Genomic DNA, 19,041 nt, shown 5'->3' with positions numbered 1-19,041 from the left:
TCCATCCACATAGGAATCAAATAAAAATTCCAACGTTTTGGTCTGTTTGCCTAAATCAGATGAAAATACAATTAAAGTCATTTTCACCTCTAGACAGATGGAAAAAAATGTTTAGCACATTGGCAAGTTTGCCACCACACATTTCAACACTGGACTTCATCTAATCTCAGATTCAATTACTCTATAGAAAGCTATGCAGTTCATTCAAATGTCTAATACAAGGTGAAGGAGAAAACCTTCAAACACCAAACACCAGAATGTTATTGCTAGCTCATATTCACGAGTTCATCAGCCGCTCCATCACCAACTTCACAACAGCTGGAGCATCAACTGTGACCGCCACTTTGACTGACGGTTTGTCAGACCATTCAGTGACTTCCGCGAACCTTGTTTTAACAACAGAAATAATAAGATACAGACAATGATAAACTACACAAACAACAGAAATAATAAGATACAGACAATGATAAACTACACTTACGAAGACAATTTTCTTGAATTATATATAAAAATTGTGGAGTATAAGTGGCTGGACTGAAGTGGGGAGGCAACTACCTTTTCTGTTTGTTGTAGAATAACGTGAGACCCCTTGTGATGCCAGTTGTCTGGACCCGAACAGCACCTTCCGTGTAGGTAATCAGGGAAGGATCGATAGCAACAAGCAGAGTAGTTGGATCGTGAAGGTAAACACCTATACAGAGCCAAAATGTCAAGGCTAATTTCAAAACAATCAGCACACTACACCATAGTAATAACACCCCGGCATCTCCTGGTTCAGTCTTGATTTAGACAAACCTTTTATATTGTAGGCATCATGGTGATAATCAAAATAGACATCCATAATCTTGCTTATGTATTTAGCAAATTTTCCATTTGACTCAGCCAGCCTATTGCGATCAGCATCTGAAATCGAAAAAAGGTTGAAACTTGGATGATATGAGGCATGTTTTAAGACAAATTCTAGGGCTCCTAGGTCCAACAATGATAATCATAATACGATTCAGGTATGAATACAATTAGCTCCGATGGAAGTGTATGGTGATATTTGCAGAAGAGATAAATTTCAATTTTCATGCCCAAAATAAAAAATTAATTGTCTTTGAGAATTTCAAATCATTTCTTTTTGTTTGCTTTTCTCTGGAAGTCAACTGGCTTATTGAATCTCGATAAAATGTGGTCAGAGCCCAAGAGGGAACACGGAAAACAGAGGGCAGAGAACTACCTACATAACATGCACAATGAAGTAAACTCTTTACCCGTAAGCACAACTTGGTGTGTAACATTTATACCAACAGCCAGAATATCAGCACCGCTTGTGAAGACTATATCAGCTGCATCCGGATCTCCAAAAATCTTTTGCAATTCGCAGGCCAAAAAAAAAAAACAAAAAAGCTTGAGCATGGATGTATATCTACGAGAAGAGCTATAAAAAACATTTATTCACGAGCATGGACGCATATCTAAGCAACTTACATTTGCCTCAGATGCTGGATTCACATTTCCATTGACTGCAAATGCACCACCAAGAACAGCAATTTGGCCAATGTTTTTAACAAATGCAGGATCTCTTTGGATTGCCTGTGACATGTAGATTTAACAACCGCTATTTCTAATTTTGTTGCATACTTGAGATATGAGGCCAAGAAACGAACCAATGCAATATTTGTCAAGGGGCCCAACGCCACAACAGTGACTTCGCCTGGGTAAAGATTGGCTTGCTGGACAAGAAACTCAGTAGCATTCTGTTCAATAGCTTTTCCTTCCGGTGGAGGAAAGTTTTGGTTTCCAAGTCCATCCGTACCATGAACAAAATCAGCAATTCGAAGCTTTGTACCATTCTTCACACGCAAAAATTATGAACCCACCATAAATAATACACTAAAGCATTAAGAAAACACATCATAGATTTGAACGCATTATCAACCTTATGATAGCAAATTAACGAAACTAACACTAGAGAATTCCAACTGCACTTCCCCCCTACTTCCCATGCTTCCACCCAATACTACCCTACCATATAACCCTAAACGAGAAAATCAGTGGATTGCAGGAGCGATTCGGGCACAATAGATCTATGGAGCAGAATCCAACAAGACAAACAATATAAAAAAAGCGGAACATACAGTGATTGTGACATGAGATCCTTCAGCCACCGGTATGTCTGTCCTCCCAGCTACTTCCAGCTGAATCATCAAGATTCAAGATCCAAAAATCAACAGTTATAACAACCTAGCTGAAGAGACAAAATTATGTGCAAATATGCATTGCATATCATAACCATAATCCTAAGTCAGACTCCTAATCCAATATTCATTGCAACAAAACGCCATCAATTACTCAACTAAGCATAAAGATTGAAACTATGAACAGTATGAGGGATTTTACCAAATGCAAGGCATTTCTTGTGGCAAGAGTAGTGTAAACATTGCCATAAATAGTAGTGAGCCCAATCACCTCCACATCAGGGGATTGCAGAGCCACAAATATTGCCATGGCATCATCTATTTAACAAATTTTAATGTTAAAATTTTCAATTCCACACCAAATTAACCCTAAAAAAAACTGGAAGGTTCAGCAGAAGCCAAAAATCCCAATTCTGATACACACCCAAATTGCAGCCCATTACAAAACTTCTAGCTTTAACTACTATGAAGGAAAGAAGAAAGCGATAATACCAACGCCGGGATCAGTGTCAATGATGATTTTCTTGCGTTCATTCGTCATGTTTGGTTATCCCAAATCTCTGATACAACCGGAAGATTTTGGAGATCCCAAGACAGGTTTGGAGCAGCGGTGCCAAGCTCTGGCAGTTATGAAATTCACCGAAACCAAACATGGCCTTATTGTTTCTTGAAATTCATAAATTATTGCTTCCATGTGCAATGCAAATATTTTACGCAACTTTAAAGTCTAATCTTTATTATTTTCTAGTATATTAATACTTGAAAGAAATGGAGTATGACTCAGGAGTTTTGGCTTATCATATATAGATAATTTTAAATTATTATCAAATTTCTATTAAACAATTGAGATTTTTTTGTTGTACTAATTGACATTTTAATATTTTATTTTGGGTGACGAGAAAAATTTTGTAATCACAAGTTATACACGGAGTAAACTTTCGCTTTACGACGGCTTTTGATAAATGACCACAATGAAGTAAACTAGTATAGATTGCTCACAATGAAGTAAACTAGTATAGATTGCTCATAGCGGATGATAGTATACCAATAGCAGGATCGCGTTCAGGTGCGAACTGGCCGCCCAGGAGAGAACTGCGAACGAATCACAGCGCGCCACGTGTTCGGAATGTAGTTGCACCTAACGTTATAACTAAGTGCACGTCATATTATAACTAGGTGCACATAGGTGTACCCAGGTGCATAAATGTTAACAAGGTAAATTACTTGCACCTGCAAGTGAAAATAGATACACACGTGCAAGTAAAATATATTACAAGTGCAAGTAAATTATACAATGAGCATCAATACTAAGTGCACCTAATGTTATAACTAGGTGCAGCTAATGCTATAACTAGGTGCACATAGGTTACACCCAGGTGCATGAATGTTAACAAAATAAATTACTTGCATAAGTGCAAGTAAAATGTATTGCAGATTCAAGTAAAATGTATTACAAGTGCAAGTGAATTGTACAGTGAGCATCAATACTAAGTGCACCTAATGTTATAACTAGGTGCACTTAATGTTATAACTAGGTGCATCTAGGTTGCACCCAAGTGCATGAATATTAACAAGGTAAATTACTTGCATTTGTAAGTGAAAGTATTTGCGAAAATAGGTGCATGAATATTAACAAGGTAAATTACTTGCACTTGTAAGTGAAAATAGGTGCGAAAATATGTGCACTTGTAAGTGAAACTAGGTGCACTTGTAAGTGAAACTAGGTGCACTTTTAAGTGAAACTAGGTGCACCAAAGTTCCAGTTATTTATGAAAATGCCACCGCGTCATATTTTTAAAATTGCATCTGATTCGTTGATCTGGACACGTGGACGACTGTGGAGCGTTCTCATTTCCTACCTGGGCGAGAGTTCGCACCAGAGTGCAACCCACCAATAGCATATGATACAATTAAATATATTATACATAATTGTATCAGTACTGTTTACATAGGTCTCAATAGTATTAGTTTCGGTGGGCAATTCCAACCAACCAAATTGATCATTATAGATGATTGTAACAGTACTCTCTGCATAGGTTTCAATAGTATTATACTATTATGCAAGATAAGCTTGAAGTATTTCATCTTTTCTTCCACAACAGCATTGCAACAGAGGTTACATAATCCTATGTTCTGCAGAAAACATAGTGTTATAAAATGAGACTGTGGTTGGTTCTCAGTAACATTGAATGACAATTGTTTCTGCAAGAATCAGACCCCCCAAGAAGTTAAAAAGAGGTTCTGGGCTGAAGAACAAAACTTTTACTACAAGAAGCTACACACAGAAATGCAAAACATTCATCAATAGAAACAATTTATTTTTGCAGCATAGTCCAAGTTGAATCCTCTGAAGAACTACACATTCGTGGTGAGAATTTTCCCTTCCTATTCCTAGAAAAGCAAGGTTCTTGATCAAGACATCATTGCTTTTGAATTCGGGATCTAACATTCGATCATTGTAACTGTATCCCATTGCTTCATTTTCTTCATCTGTCTAAGAAATCTGATTGATTATTACTCCACCCCGCCACGAAACCCTTGATATTTTGCCTGATTAAGAATTCTGAAGAGGTAACTTTGCTCCATTAACAACTTCTGCCAATCCATTATCAAGTTCAGATTCAAATTCATGCTTATCATCAACATTTAAGCAAGAAAAAGTGGTGTGCCTATCTGAGGCGGAATCCGAGCTGGGTGTCTGGATCACATTATCACTGCTCACAGAGCTCCCAGAAAGTGGAGACTTGATGATATTTCTTTCTTCATGAAGTTCAGTAGCCTTACAACAAGGCATTCTTTGACAAGGCAACACATCACAATCAACTTTACAGCAAAATGAAGGAGAATAAGGCAACTCAGGCCCCCTAATTTGGTTTTCTTCGCCACACGAAGATGAAAGCCAGTGCATTGAGGCCTCAGCAGGCAGTGGCACTAAAGAATCTGCTTTCTCATCATCAATCATCCCAATAATGCAGCCTTTCTTGCTAGATTTCTCACAGTCCAAAGGCACAGTGAGGATCCCTATAGGCCTGCATTTTCGTTTGTCACTGATTCCTGATAGAACATGGCCGGCACTATAACAAGGTGTGACAGCAGCAGAAGCAGAGGTTGCAGATAACACATTACATTGAATCTCAGGAGATACTGAGGACTTAATAGGAGGAGTCTTGACAACATTAGTACTAGTTTTTACAGTTGAATCCTCTCCAACATTGTTGTTACCCTCAAAATTAGCAGAATCTGCAGTTTTCCTTTTCCCAACAGGTGTAAAGTTCTCTAAATTACTATCATTGCCATCCAAATCTAATACCTGAATGGGCTTTTCCCCAGTCTGGCATTTGTGCAGGCGAGATGCGTTCTTCTGGGGTTTCAGTGAAATGGGTACGGCCAAAATGTTCTCTTTGGTGGATTTCCATCGCTGTTTCCCACTGCTCGCAGGAGAAGACAGTTTGGGTCTTTTCTGCTGAACATTTCCTGAAAGAGACGAAGAAGAAGAAGAAGAGGGATTGTTAGAAGAGACTAGAAAATGAAAGCGGGGGTTCTGGCCGCCATTAATGAAAGATGAATTATTAATTGCATTGGAACCTAAATCCAAAAATGGGCTTCTAATCTTCTTCTTCTCATAGGTTTTCCTCTTCTGGGAATCTGGTTTCATGCTCTCATCTCTCATTGTAAAAACTACAAAGATCAACAGCTTCTCAGGCTATGGGAAACACCATTTTCTTTACTGAAATCTGCAGAGGAGAGATTTTTCATTTCTGTTAGCGGCTACTACAAGTGATCGATAGCGATTGCGTTCATGGCAACGCGAAATCGCGACGATTAAACAATTAAATATGGAATTTAATCGTCGGCATTACATTCAAAAATCAAACGCATCAGGACGAGTAGACAAATTCGTCGCTGATTGGGATTTGGGCCTAATTTGAGATTTTCCAGAATGGCCCATACTGCAAGCTTACAGTAGTTATGCCGTGGACCTAGGTGGACCTGGGTCCAATACGACTTCGTTTCACAATTTTTTTTTTTGAATAAAAAAAATTAACGGCTAACGGCTCCTCATCGTAACAGAACACAAACTCTACATTCACAGACCCTATACTCCATATTCACAATTTGAAAACTCCATATTCACACATTACAGGGCTATATGTTTAGTAACTATATTACCACTGTTATGCATTCACACGTTCAAAACTCTATATTCACAGGTTATATACTCCATGTTCACAACTTGAGAACTCCACATTCACACATTACAGGGCTACAAGTTGCTAGAACTCTGTTAACTCTACTACAGATTCACACATTCATAACTCTACATTCACAAATTCTATACTCCATATTCACAATTTGAAACATCCACATTCACACATTTCAGGGCTACTAAAACTCTTGCAAGGTGGACATGGGTCCACGACATAACAACTGTTTTAATCTCTAATAGTTATATCATTGACCGGGGTCCACTTTGTAAGGTGAATCCATCACAATTTAATACTGAATGTTCACAATTCAAATTATGAGTATTCAGTATGTAAATTATGAACATTTAGTTGTGAGCGTTCAGTAAATAAATTATGAACATTCAGTATGTAAATTGTGCATTTTGAATCGGGTCCATCTTGCAAGATGAATCTGAGTCCACAAAATAATTTGTCTTTTAACCTCAGTCTGGGCCGCACTATTGGATTGGATTACAATTAAAATTGGGTATACCTTGCAAGTTCACTTGTTACTTTTCTGTTTATAACTTTTTTGAAAAGAGAACTTCATCCTTTCAAAAAAAAAAAAAGAAGAGAACTTCAACAAAAAATTTCGCCTTTTTATGACAGGTACGTTTACGTTTTTAATTATGTACGGACTCATAAACCAGGCCAAATTCATGTGACTAGATTTTATAGGTATATTTTCTAACACTACTAGTCATATTCTAGATATGTGATATAATTTAATGAGGTTGTGCCCAGGTGGGTGCACTTGGCAAATAAATGAAAACTAAAAAAGTCTTTGTGCATTACAATCCCTTTGACTTCCAAGCCATGTATTGAAAATGAAGTGAATGCAGCCATGGTGTGCAAGTGGCTCTTTGCATCTTTAATTTCTTACAACAATTTCCTCAAATAGATCAAATGAAAATTTGATTTTGGAAAACTTCTACTTGTCCAATCCCTTTTTTAAATAGGAGGGAGGGAGACCCGAGCGCAACACTAATAGTATCTTTGATGAACTTTTCACAGCTTGATCATACCCATGATGTCATAAACCAGCTCGTACAACACCCTCGTGGGAGGATTCTCTTATTCACTCTAAACCTCTAGTTATTGTTATTGTGTATTGCCAACTTAACAAGACAAATCAACCAAACAGATCTGCACGCTCCTAATAGATGTACACAATTTTTTACCTACCAATCTCTATTTATCATGTGTTTACAATTGACGATGATATTCACAAAGGTCTCATGGTAGTCTAGTGTCAACAATCCACTTAATCGCTCTATCCGACTCAGATTGAACCTTAATTTTTGTGTAGCGTCTCCTCCATGCCCATTCCAAACCATCCCAAATCGGTGGGCTTTCAATGACAAATATTGACACCTTATACTTGCTAATCAATTATCACATACATGATGGAATTGAACACTTCCATTTTTAAAAAAAATAGGTAAAGTATACTCTCTCTAAATATAAAACTTATTACGTTTAAATTAAATAATAGCAAAAACCTTGTGGTTTAGTGGCATCCGGTGTCCCGGTTAACACTCCCACATGGATGATGGATGATGGATGATGGGAGTGGGTTTGAGCCTCGGTGGAGTCATCTGTTGACTCTTTGTGCTTCAGTGGGTTGAACAGACTACATTGTAACAGAGTCTGTAGTACTTAAAAAATTAAATAATAAGGTGTCATATTGAAATTTATGAAACAGATGTATAACCACGTAGAACTCCACTTCTAATTACTAAAAGTATGATGTTAATTATACGTACTATAGATAATCCACTCTTTAAATCTTTTAGTAATGCCTTCAAGTTATAACAAAGGGAACTATGAATATAGAATTAGCTTAGCGTGAGAGATAAGGAAGCTCAAGCAAGTAAGCATTTGGATCAACTATATAAATGAGTGATTGTGATGTATGAACTAATATCTTGAGGTAGTATGTATTATTGAAACATTCAAAATCTGAATCATTTTTGCTTATCCATAATCACTTTTTATATATATAAATTAATGATCAAATGAGACATCTCCCCCGTGAGAACCTGCGAACCAACATAAATACAAATTACAATTTTTCACACATAAACGGAAAAGATTCCAATTTATCTTATTTCAATATTCTCATACCAAAAAAAAAAAAACAACAAATCATATGGAAGCAATTTTAGAAGAAACTAACCATGCATTTTCCTTCTCTTTTCAATCATTTCATATGATGATCAAAATACCCCAATTTAGCACCCCAGGGCTTAATGTATAGTTGGTTCGTCGCCCGACTTAAAAGTCATGATAGGAGGCGGCAGTGACAGTGTGGGGTTTGAATTCTCTCGATTTACCTCCGTAGTAACTCTGGGAGTCCTATGGGCCTAGAATTAGTATGGCGAAATTGAAATCACCTAACTTTTTTTTATACCCCAATTTACCACATTGGAAGATGTGGTCAGGTGGATGAAACATGATTCTTGTACTGAAATGTCACAAATTCAATTCTTGTTAAGTTCATCAAACATGATTTTCCTAGTGCGATTTATCTAGCTAGTGTCATGAATATTACACCGAAGTGGTATATATATATATATATATATATACACACACACACATACACGACACATTCAAAGCATGCTTTTATTGCCTTTATAAATATATAATGTGGTGCACAAATTTTTCTATGCATTCAATGCTGGACCGAGTTGTAATATTTGTCTTTGCTGACTTTGTTATTGGAGGGTTGGTCCGTAGTGCATAATTGTGTATAATTATGTATATGTCGACTTATATAGCTTAGGTAAAAGATTAGGTAAAGAAGCCACCTCATATATATCCACTTCTATCTATCTATCTCAGCATATATATCTGATCTAGATGTATATACACCACATCAGATTACAAGTAATAATGGGTAATAGAAGGTGGCTGGGCGAGAGAAGGTTAGGTCAATACTCAATTAGGATTAATACTTATTTGGGTAAAACTTTGGTACAAATCCACTTAAATTTACATAAATATATAGTTTATCTCATCAAAATTTATATTTAACCTTTTTTTTTCCTTTGATAGTTGATACTTAATATAATGTACCCATTTAATCTTTTGTTTTCTTTCTTAACTATTTGATATTATAATTTTTTTCTTTAAATTATTATGGAGTATTTTTTTTTCAACCATCATTTTCTCTTTCTTTAGAGACTAAAATTTGGAGCCATTCATGAATATTCATTCAACATTTTGCATTGGCAAGCCGCCGGTGCCCGGTGGAAACTCGCACACTTGACAAGCTCAACAGCAAGATTTTATAGCCCAAAACTAGAAAAAGAAAAGAAAAGAAAATTACAAAGAAAATTACATCTCAATGCTTATCGATGGTGTGCACTATATGTAATAGTCTGTGAACCACACATGATAAGTAAACTGTATTAGAAAGACTCTGTGCGATAGGTTTGATCAAACCACACCGAGAAGTAAACTGTACTAAAAAGACTTGTGTGATGGGTTTGACCAAACTACACAGAAGGGATAAATTGCTATGTGACAAGCTCAATCAAATCACATAAAGTAATAAATTGCTTAGGAAGATCATGTGCGATGAACTTGACCAAGAAGGCTTTAACAAATAAATGAACTCTGACCTTCATGTATAAAAATCATACTCCCTTCAATTAAGTATTCCTTTTTCTAATGATGATGTTATCCAACAACTAAGATAGTTCAACTATAATTATTTTAATATATTGGATGGTTCTTCCCCAGCTTGCCCTCCAATAACTTCTAGAATATTTAGTTTCTTGATTAAATTTTATCTCATTAAAAAATTGATGCCTTCAAGAAATAGAAAAATAATTTTCAAACTTGAAAGCATAGAGTGGTGGTGGTCCAATGAAGGATATAAATTTATTCAAAAAATGAACAAATAAATTAAACTTGCAGGCAAGCTTCTTCACCAACCCCATAATAAGTCTCATCAACAAAATATTCTCTCTTCCTTTTTTTTGCCTCAATACAACAACGACATTAATGGAGGGTCTGATTCCGTTGGTTTTCCGGACGATCAAGAGAACCAGAACTCGCCGGCAATATCAGTGCCTCTCCTCCGGCGGCGCGGCGGACGGCGGTGCCTTCAACATACAAGATTTCTATCCAAATGGTTATTACGGTGGCGGCGGCAATATGATCTCCCAGAATGATTATGGTTATAACGGTGATCGGAGGAAGGGCGGTGAGAACGTGGGCGCAGATGGGAGGAGACACCGGCGACATATGTCCCTCCAAGTGGAATATTCCGGCGGGTTTTCGCCGGAGCGTGGCGCTGCCGCCGCTTCTAAGTCGTCGAAACAACTTGTGAGGTTTAAGAGCCACCGGATGTTCTCATGCGTGACCGGAGCATAAGAGAAGGACAAGCTTGAAAAATGTGTATATTTGTGAGTTTTTTTTTTTTTTTTTTTAAACCTGTTTCACTGTCTGTGATTCAGGTTTGATCATTGTAAATATTGGACCATAATATTGTCATCCCAAGTGAGTCAAAAATTGGCTCGAAATTGAAGGATGTGATTCAGTATTTCAAATAAAATATATGTTTTGTTTCAATTAAAAATTTTAAACTATCAGTTAAACTATATATGTACTGACTTGATTGTTGTTCAATTCAAAAGCTTAAATCCAAGCAAAATAGCATCACTAAAGCTTTCACCTTGTTTTTTTTTTTTTTGAATTAAATTTAAATTATATATTGAAGTATATATTTGGATATTGGCAATCAAAAAAACAATCTAATGACCAATTACATGATGATCATATTAGGGGTTACTTTCATAGTTTAACGGTATATGCCATTAGAAAATTTTTATACCGTTAAATATTAAGAATACGGACTATTATAAATAAATAAATAAATAAATAAATAAAAAGATAATGCCATATATCTTTTATTAAATAAAAATATACATTATATTTAAGAAAATGTCATTGTTATTTTTTATTTACAATAGTACACATTGTTATTAGTAATTGGTAAGGTGCTGCATGGAAGAGTTTAGTGCATAAAGTCCAAAATGTTGTCTTCAGTTCAAAAAGTTTACATAGAGCGTAAGTCATTAGAACCACTTGTAAATTGGGTGCGTTATTAGTTGGCGATAATGACTTTTATTTTCCGATGTTTTCTTGTGACGACTTAGCTTGCTATGGTGGATGACCAAATTAAATAATACAGTTAAGTTTGACAAGTTGATGAAGCTAAAAAACGTTTTTTTTAAATTTTCTTTTTATTTTATGACGAGATAAACTCCCGGTCATTATTTGAGGGTGTATATTTGAGTAAATCATGTTCTTTTGTAATAGTCCATAAATTACACATGAGAGTAAACTGCACAAAGAAAATCACAAAATGTATTTTTTTAGTGACGAAGGAAACTTGCAAGCACTACTTGTGAGTGTGCATTAAGTAAATCCCACCTTGGGACTCTAGCCGATTAGCTCAAATTAATAAGACATTGTGGTTACCCAAGTCAACAGTTTAACCAACTTGTTTAGATTCACCCATAGAAATAAATTTTTGTTCTTTATAAGTGTTGGGTTTTTAATTTTGCAAGTCACATTAGTGGAATTGGTCTTCCTCTATCTCTAAATTTGTCTTAATACTTTGTCTTTTTAAAAAAATCTGAGTTCATTTCTAAGACCTCATCACTTTCCAATAATCTATTCTCCCAGTTGAACTCTAATGATGACAAAAATTACAATGTGGGTATCAGTTTCAATAATGCTAGTAGCCTAGTGGTGGTAAATAAATAAATAAATATAACGAGATATTATGTTAATTATCATGCCAAGATGATTGCCAAGCACCTTGTGTTCAGATGACATGTAGTGACTCTAAGGCCATGAGATTGAATCTCAGTGGAGACAGATGAACAGTTGTGTTCAAAAACAAAAAATCATGCCAGGACGAACAAAAGATAATAATTATGTGAGTTTCAAAAAAAATGTTTTTTAGTGAGAAAACTCATTGTGACTTATGCCACAATTCAGGGCCATTTATATAATAGTATTAAAATGAAAAATATTTTCCACACCTACAATTATCACTCTCAAATTAAAAAAAGATTTAAAAAAAAAAGATTGACAGATCAAGAAATGGTAATTTAGAATGGTATTAAATAGTTAGATCTAAAAAACAATTAAAAAAAAATAATAATAAGAAAAACAATGCGATATATAGTTAAGAAAATCATATAAAATGTAAATAAACATTTAATATACCTTATAAGTTATAAATGTGTAAATCATTTTAGCTTTTCTTTAGTCATACAACAAACAAAAGGACAAGTATTCTATATGATTATTTAGAAAGACTAAGTAGTTTGATCGAGATTAGTGTGAAAGGTATAATCTCTTTTGAACTTATCTGATTGAGTCAGTCTTTGCAGAGAAACTGACAAGTTTCACCAACTATTAGAACTTAGAAGGCAATTTCTAGAGAACTTCTGCACAGACCCCCCCTCTCTACTTTGAACTTTCAGCAAGTATATTCAATGCACAGAGTAGCATGACTCGCAACACTAACTTTCAAACTCATATTAAAATTAAAAAGCAATTGGTGAAGTTTATACAAAGATTATGTAACAGCACAATGTACTTGAAGGAGATTAAGGTGTACTAGTGTTGTCCAACTCCATGGCCTCGGGCGAGTGCAGTGATGGAAGTAGCCAATTGAAGAAGCTAAGAGAGGTTTCTCCGCTTAATCTCTGCAATGAGTGATCCACCAACATATTCCAAAGATCCCCGACGGTCCACTCATGGGATATGATCCATTGCACCACCTGCAGGATATTACAAAATATTACAGAAAAATGTCGTGTGATGTGTGTGCATGCCTTTTGCCCCCCTTCCACCTATGGACATTCTGCAAATATTGTTTAGAACTGGAAAAACAAAGGTTTTGATGTTCCCGTATATACAGGCAACATCAGAGGCAGTGCGACCTATGCATTCACAAAGGCTTTAAATAAGCCAGGTTCACAAGTTCCTTGATGAACATTCTCTGTAAATTCTCATATCTACCTACTCCGTGTATTTATTTATCTCCCACTTCATTTATCTTGCGACGTTTTTAAAATATGTATGAAGCAACAATAAATGCACTATACTACTTTACCCCCACATACTATGTCATACAGATTAACTGGAGTATCAAATTTGTAAAACGGGCAATAAGCGTGAGTGTGTGTATTCATGTGTTACATTCCTCTTGTTCTGCCAGGTATGCATTGCAAGGAATATTTTTAAGATTTCAGAATGAGGTGTACCTGATCTAGCAACTGCAGTGCTTTCAAATCAAACGTGTAATACGAGATAAAAGGTCTCAGTGCCTGAAAACAGAAAGGGAAATTGACGCTAATCAAACTAGAAAGAGAGGATTAAAATACCTGCCCACTGCACTTGTGACAAAAGGCCATTCATGTGAGATTCATAGACAATGAAATTTTAATGTTGTCAGGTGAGTGAATGTTAATCTATCTAGTAACTATACTAAGGGAAACCATGGAAGGTTATCAGCAATCTTTTTCTTAAAAATGATTTTTTTCATTAAAGGCAAATCAATTGGAATGCCTTTGAATTTTAATACTGAAACAAATGAAGAAAAAATGGAGGGAAACACAGCCAAATACAGAGATTATTAGTTTTACACAGCCATAGAAGCTGTTTTTGAGATAAAAATCCTGAGACGGTCACAAGTCAAAATGGAGCAAAAAAGAATATTATTATCTCACAAAATTTACTAAATGGAGGATTAAAGCTCATGTTTTCCCACATATGGATTGGTGTAATTGACTTCCCTAACCTTTATATCTATGCTACACTCATTATATATATCCTTCTTGGATAATACTCCAATTCAGAATAGATATAAAGGTGAGGAGGGATTGGTGTAGACTATAGAGTATGACCACTAGGGTTAAGGCTTTACAACCAAAATTTGAAATTTTGAGAACACATTTTATCTATGTGACCAACAACGTTGAAGGGAGTAATGAAACTATTATGAAGAAGAAAATGCTGACAGGCATACCAAAAGAGAATCGAAAGATAATACCTGAGATGCAGCAAGCCATTGTATCATTGCTTTCAGTTCAGGATCCCCACCGAAAGCACCACAGCCCCAATTACCCGTTACGATTCCAATTTCATTTCGAGTTCCCAAAAGCTGACAATTTTCATTCTTATGGTTTCTTTTCAGCAGGTTGCCAGAATTTCCTTCCATTGCTTGAAGTGAAGTTGATGGGTGTTCAGGAGACTACACACAACAATGAAAAATATGTCCACAAAGACAGTTAACAAATAAAAAGCCATAAAAGTCAAGAATGCTGGTATAAGTAGAGAAAATTGACAAAAATGATGAAAAGAGGAAATTTTAGAGAATTTGAAATGATATCTCACCGAGAGATTATCTATGGACCTTTCACTTGAGTCTTTATCACCACAACCATTCTGACATTCAAACAGTGAACCAGCTTGACAAAATTGTTGATGGTGATGAAGGTTAATTTGATCAGAGAAGCCACAGAATGCTTTGTTCATCTCCCTGCCAAATTGGTATTATCCATGTGCTTAGTCTTTATGGCATGCCAGAGTTGTAAGGCAATCCAGTTATCTGAAGTCTTAAAGCAAACTACTTGAATGAGCTCCAGTTGGAAAATTTGTGTCTAGGAAACATACTTCATGATTTTCTAAGTACCATGTTATGCTATATGGGAGTTTCATCACACAAATATCTGCTCACTTAGAAAATTTTTGAATAGAAACAAACTTCATGTTTTTTATATGAATCATTTTGGATGCTGTATGGGTGTATAAATATTTCTTATTATTTTACTATCATAAATAAAAATTTACATAAACTGCAAGAACCAGACATACCGGAGAAGACATTCAAGTTTGTATTGTCTCTTTCCAGGGCTACATAATGCATCTATTGCAGTAATCCTCCTCTTACGCCTTCCAAGATGATCAATGCACTTTTCGTCCACATAGTTGCCACAAAACCGGAACGAAGAAGCATATCTATATATATAGTTTTTTACAATAGATAAAAGAAACTTGCATAACCAGAGAGTTAAAAGAACAAGAAACAGAAATGCAGTGTCCTGAGTTACTACACAGTGAAATAGGCAAAAAAGATTATCAACTTCAGAGTGAAGTTGCATATTGTGAGTTACAATATTCCTAAATGAAAACAACATGGACTAAACTCTGTTCATACTCACCCTGTATAATTTGAAAATCTTTCAGTACCAACAATTTCTATAGCCTCATTGTCTGACATTGCAGGCAAGAAAAGCATACCAGCGATTAGCTCTGGATTGATCATGAAGCGAATCTCTTCCTAGACAAGATAGTTGCAAAAATATATCTTAGATGACTTCATTTAAAAAAGATAAAAAAATAAAAAATCATCAAGATAGTAAGGTTGCTTGAACTTATTCAGAAGAGACATTCGATAAACACTAATGTACAGCATTAAAAAATGAGCAATACAGGCTTAAGTAAATCCTAAAAGTGGAATCCATTTCCCAACTCCCAAGTTCTATCATGTATGTCTTCTATTACTTTTAACTACTATCAGAATCTTTATTTGCATTAAAGCCTAAAAATGTCATTGTATCCATGATAACCACAACCAAGACTCCTAAAGAACTGTTAAAACTACAAAAATCACCATGATTTACTGAAACATCAAAAGCCACCGTTAAAATCCCTTTACCAATAAGCAGCAAAATGTTTTTTTTTTAAGTGTATGTACGACTATATGTAGTTGAGCTATCCTTCAAAAATAGTTGAATGGCTCTTTTTACATTGGTTCTTCCAATCTACTTTAATGACAACAACAACAACAACATAAGAAGAAGAAAATAAAATGATACTTAGCAGTGCCCCTGATTAATTTTCAATTTGTTCGCTTCTCAAAGTATAAGATACTACCAACACCAAGAGCAAAGAAAAAAAAAATCATAAAAGGCAACCTCAACTTGTAGGAGGAGTATACATAACTACCATTTCTTTTGTCAATGCAAGAGGAGTCCATATATGCTTAATAAAGTACAGAGTAAACAAATAGGACACAAGGAAAAATATAGACTAAAGGAGTGCACTTAACGAACCTGGACACAACCTCTACTAAGAGCACCACCTCCTATATACTTGTTTGCAAAATCCACTTCAAGAGCCTCCTTGGATTGATCTTCAATTAAGCCTGATTTAAAAACCTACAAAGAACCACAAGCGTTCAATCTATTTTACTACATAACAGCAATACAAAGTTATGATATCATGGTGTTGTGCTCCCTGTAATCCTGCATCCTTAAATATTTGTCAATAATCCATTTGAGATTACATTTACGTCTATACATTTCTTTCTTTTCTTTTTTGTTTTTCATTTTTCTTCTGTCGGGCAAACTACCTCCCATAATACCAGCCACACCCAATTGGAATTAGAAATGCATATGTTAAGTCAACGGTGACAACCTCTGACTAAAAGAATAGATGGTTAGTGTCCAATTGCTTAATTGTAAACAATTAGGTCATGGTTTAAACCAAGGAAACAACCTCACTAAAAAGATTACATACAACTTCCTACTACAGACCTCACATGATGCCAGAACTGAGTCCAACCTTGCTTCTTAAGTTCTTACCTCAAAAGGGCATAGTGAAACAGTAGATTCACTCCAAAAACTTGGTTCAGGATAAGATATGCAGAAGGGATCAGACTCCATTGGAAGAACTTTACGCTCAAATGAGACATTGCCCATTGGTGTCGAAGAGCATATCCTCCCAAAATAGTGTACAATGCACCTCAATTTATGTTCAAGTTTCTCATCATAATCATCATATAGATACCTAAAAATGCATTTATCAGATGACTCAGATTATCTCGGCGAAAAAACTAAGACACCAAATTACCAAAAATGATCTTAAAGCACCAAATAATGACATCCAATGATTGCATGAACTTAATAAAATATCCACCCCTCAACTATGTGGATCATGATATAAGGTTACTTAATGAATTTTAAGGATACTAATAGCCTAAAGAAGACGTTGTCAAAATAATAAATAAACAAGCAAAAAGAAAAAAAGAAAAAAGAAAAAAAGACCCTCCAGTAACACCAACAAGGTAACAACTCCTAGATATGGCAGCACCAAAGATCATAAATATGTTGGCAATACTTCACTCCATTCTACTCCTAAAGAAAATTTCTTCTTTAACAACACAAATAAGAAAAAGAAAATTGTGACTTCAATAAAGTAAAGCATTTTTCATTATTTGGAATATTTGGTACATGCATAACTAACCATGAAGATGTACAGAAGCAAGAGACAAGATGATATTGAATAATAACTATGCCCTCAATAATACTAGAGTAACAATAGACAGCTGATGAAACATACGCAAACATGCGATCAAAGTTGATCATTGGGAGATGTTTGGCACCTCTAGAACTTGATGGAAACAAGCAAAAGAAGGCACAAGCAAGAAGAGCACCAATCAATTCCTGAAAATAATATACATCAAAATCACAACTAGTGTCACTTTCAATTCATAAATTTCAGTATCTCTGTTTCCCATGCATCATAAAACATTATGAATTGAACTTTTAGTAACCAAGATACCTGACTGAGAAACACAACTCCAGACTCTTGTGATTCCAGTAAACGAAGCCCGGTATTGACTCCGGTGACAACGCCGCCATCAGCTTTCTGATAGTGAGTCTCCAGCAGTGAAGGAAATCTCAAAAGCAAATTCGCCAATCCCGGCACCACATCTTCGAACCATTTCGACGCTTCAGCCCTAGGAATCAACTGTTTAACAACCAAACTCTGGCACTTTCAATGGAACTATCACAAAACATTGTAACACTAACAGTAGCTTAATGAAACGATCAATTAGCTTACGTCATCGAAGAAGATGGAGTAGCCGTCGGAAGCGGAGGCGGCGAGGGAAGATGCTGGGAGGGAGAGGGAGTTCCGGATGTCGGAAATTGCAAGGAAAAGGACTTCTCCGGAGTCAACATTGCTGTGCCTAGGGCCTTGCGAAAGCGCTTTTAGGGCTTCGACGACGGGCGGTGGCCAGAAGAGTGAGGATGATCGTTGAAGCAGTGGCAAGTAGGGGAGGATTGACCTTAAGTCCTCCCTATTCTCCATTCAATTTTTCTATTGAGCAAATCGATAGTGTTCGATCGAGGCGGGCTCGGAAATTGGCCGCGGAACAGAAGCTCCGGCGAGTTGGTTTGTGCAGGCTAAAACTTGTCCCGTACTGAACGGAAAATTAAGATACGGTATACTACACAAACGCCACAAACGTCCGATCGCCGTCGAATGGGACATGTTTATTAAATAAATAAGGGCAGAGACGTCAATTTAATCCTCCACAATAGCCAATTTTGGCACAAGTTTTAATAAAAAAAAACTACCCCTTCTTGTTTTACACAAATGGGGGTGTGTTATGAAATAAAAGCAAAATGATGGATGTCCAAGTTATGGTTTGAACCTTGGACCATTCACTTAAATGCTAAGACTTAATCCACACAACAACAACTGCTACTGCTGATGACAAATTTGGAGAACATTTAAGAAGTAAATGTGAC

General features: G+C 35.8%; 4 protein-coding genes across 5 annotated transcripts; 1 reads left to right on the top strand and 3 right to left on the bottom strand.

Annotated features, from left to right (window-relative positions):
* Positions 1–23: 23 nt before the first annotated feature.
* Positions 24–2,878, bottom strand: LOC116016686 (probable uridine nucleosidase 2). Of its 2 annotated transcripts, XM_031257056.1 has the most exons (9): positions 2,676–2,878; positions 2,386–2,501; positions 2,124–2,183; positions 1,653–1,838; positions 1,474–1,578; positions 1,257–1,353; positions 796–903; positions 556–691; positions 24–386 (listed from the first exon to the last, which is right to left on the bottom strand). In XM_031257056.1, the coding sequence occupies exons 1-9, from the start codon at positions 2,722–2,724 to the stop codon at positions 278–280; spliced, it is 966 nt and encodes a 321-aa protein (XP_031112916.1). In that variant the 5' UTR covers positions 2,725–2,878; the 3' UTR covers positions 24–277. The 2 variants fall into 2 exon arrangements, with proteins under 2 accessions (XP_031112916.1, XP_031112922.1); XM_031257062.1 differs by lacking the exon at positions 2,676–2,878 and having other exon boundaries at positions 2,124–2,233.
* A 1,371-nt stretch (positions 2,879–4,249) lies between these two features.
* Positions 4,250–5,984, bottom strand: LOC115998100. Its single transcript, XM_031237578.1, has 2 exons — positions 5,769–5,984; positions 4,250–5,657 (listed from the first exon to the last, which is right to left on the bottom strand). The coding sequence occupies exons 1-2, from the start codon at positions 5,851–5,853 to the stop codon at positions 4,738–4,740; spliced, it is 1,005 nt and encodes a 334-aa protein (XP_031093438.1). The 5' UTR covers positions 5,854–5,984; the 3' UTR covers positions 4,250–4,737.
* Positions 5,985–10,318: 4,334 nt separating this feature from the next.
* On the top strand, positions 10,319–11,004 carry LOC115998751. The gene has a single exon (XM_031238402.1). It carries the CDS (start codon positions 10,421–10,423, stop codon positions 10,790–10,792), a length of 372 nt encoding a protein of 123 aa, XP_031094262.1. The 5' UTR covers positions 10,319–10,420; the 3' UTR covers positions 10,793–11,004.
* Positions 11,005–12,769: 1,765 nt separating this feature from the next.
* LOC116033293 (poly(ADP-ribose) glycohydrolase 1) lies at positions 12,770–18,850 on the bottom strand. The gene is made up of 11 exons (XM_031276332.1): positions 18,350–18,850; positions 18,068–18,256; positions 17,846–17,949; positions 17,089–17,293; positions 16,558–16,662; positions 15,664–15,782; positions 15,317–15,460; positions 14,837–14,981; positions 14,493–14,693; positions 13,705–13,767; positions 12,770–13,218 (listed from the first exon to the last, which is right to left on the bottom strand). The coding sequence occupies exons 1-11, from the start codon at positions 18,596–18,598 to the stop codon at positions 13,045–13,047; spliced, it is 1,698 nt and encodes a 565-aa protein (XP_031132192.1). The 5' UTR covers positions 18,599–18,850; the 3' UTR covers positions 12,770–13,044.
* Between the last annotated feature and the right edge of the window lie 191 nt (positions 18,851–19,041).

The sequence above is a fragment of the Ipomoea triloba genome, chromosome 1 (assembly GCF_003576645.1).
Source record: "Ipomoea triloba cultivar NCNSP0323 chromosome 1, ASM357664v1".
In the NCBI taxonomy this organism is placed as follows: domain Eukaryota; kingdom Viridiplantae; phylum Streptophyta; class Magnoliopsida; order Solanales; family Convolvulaceae; genus Ipomoea; species Ipomoea triloba.
Note: the sequence above shows the minus strand (reverse complement) of the source record. Positions and strands in the feature narration are given on the sequence as shown.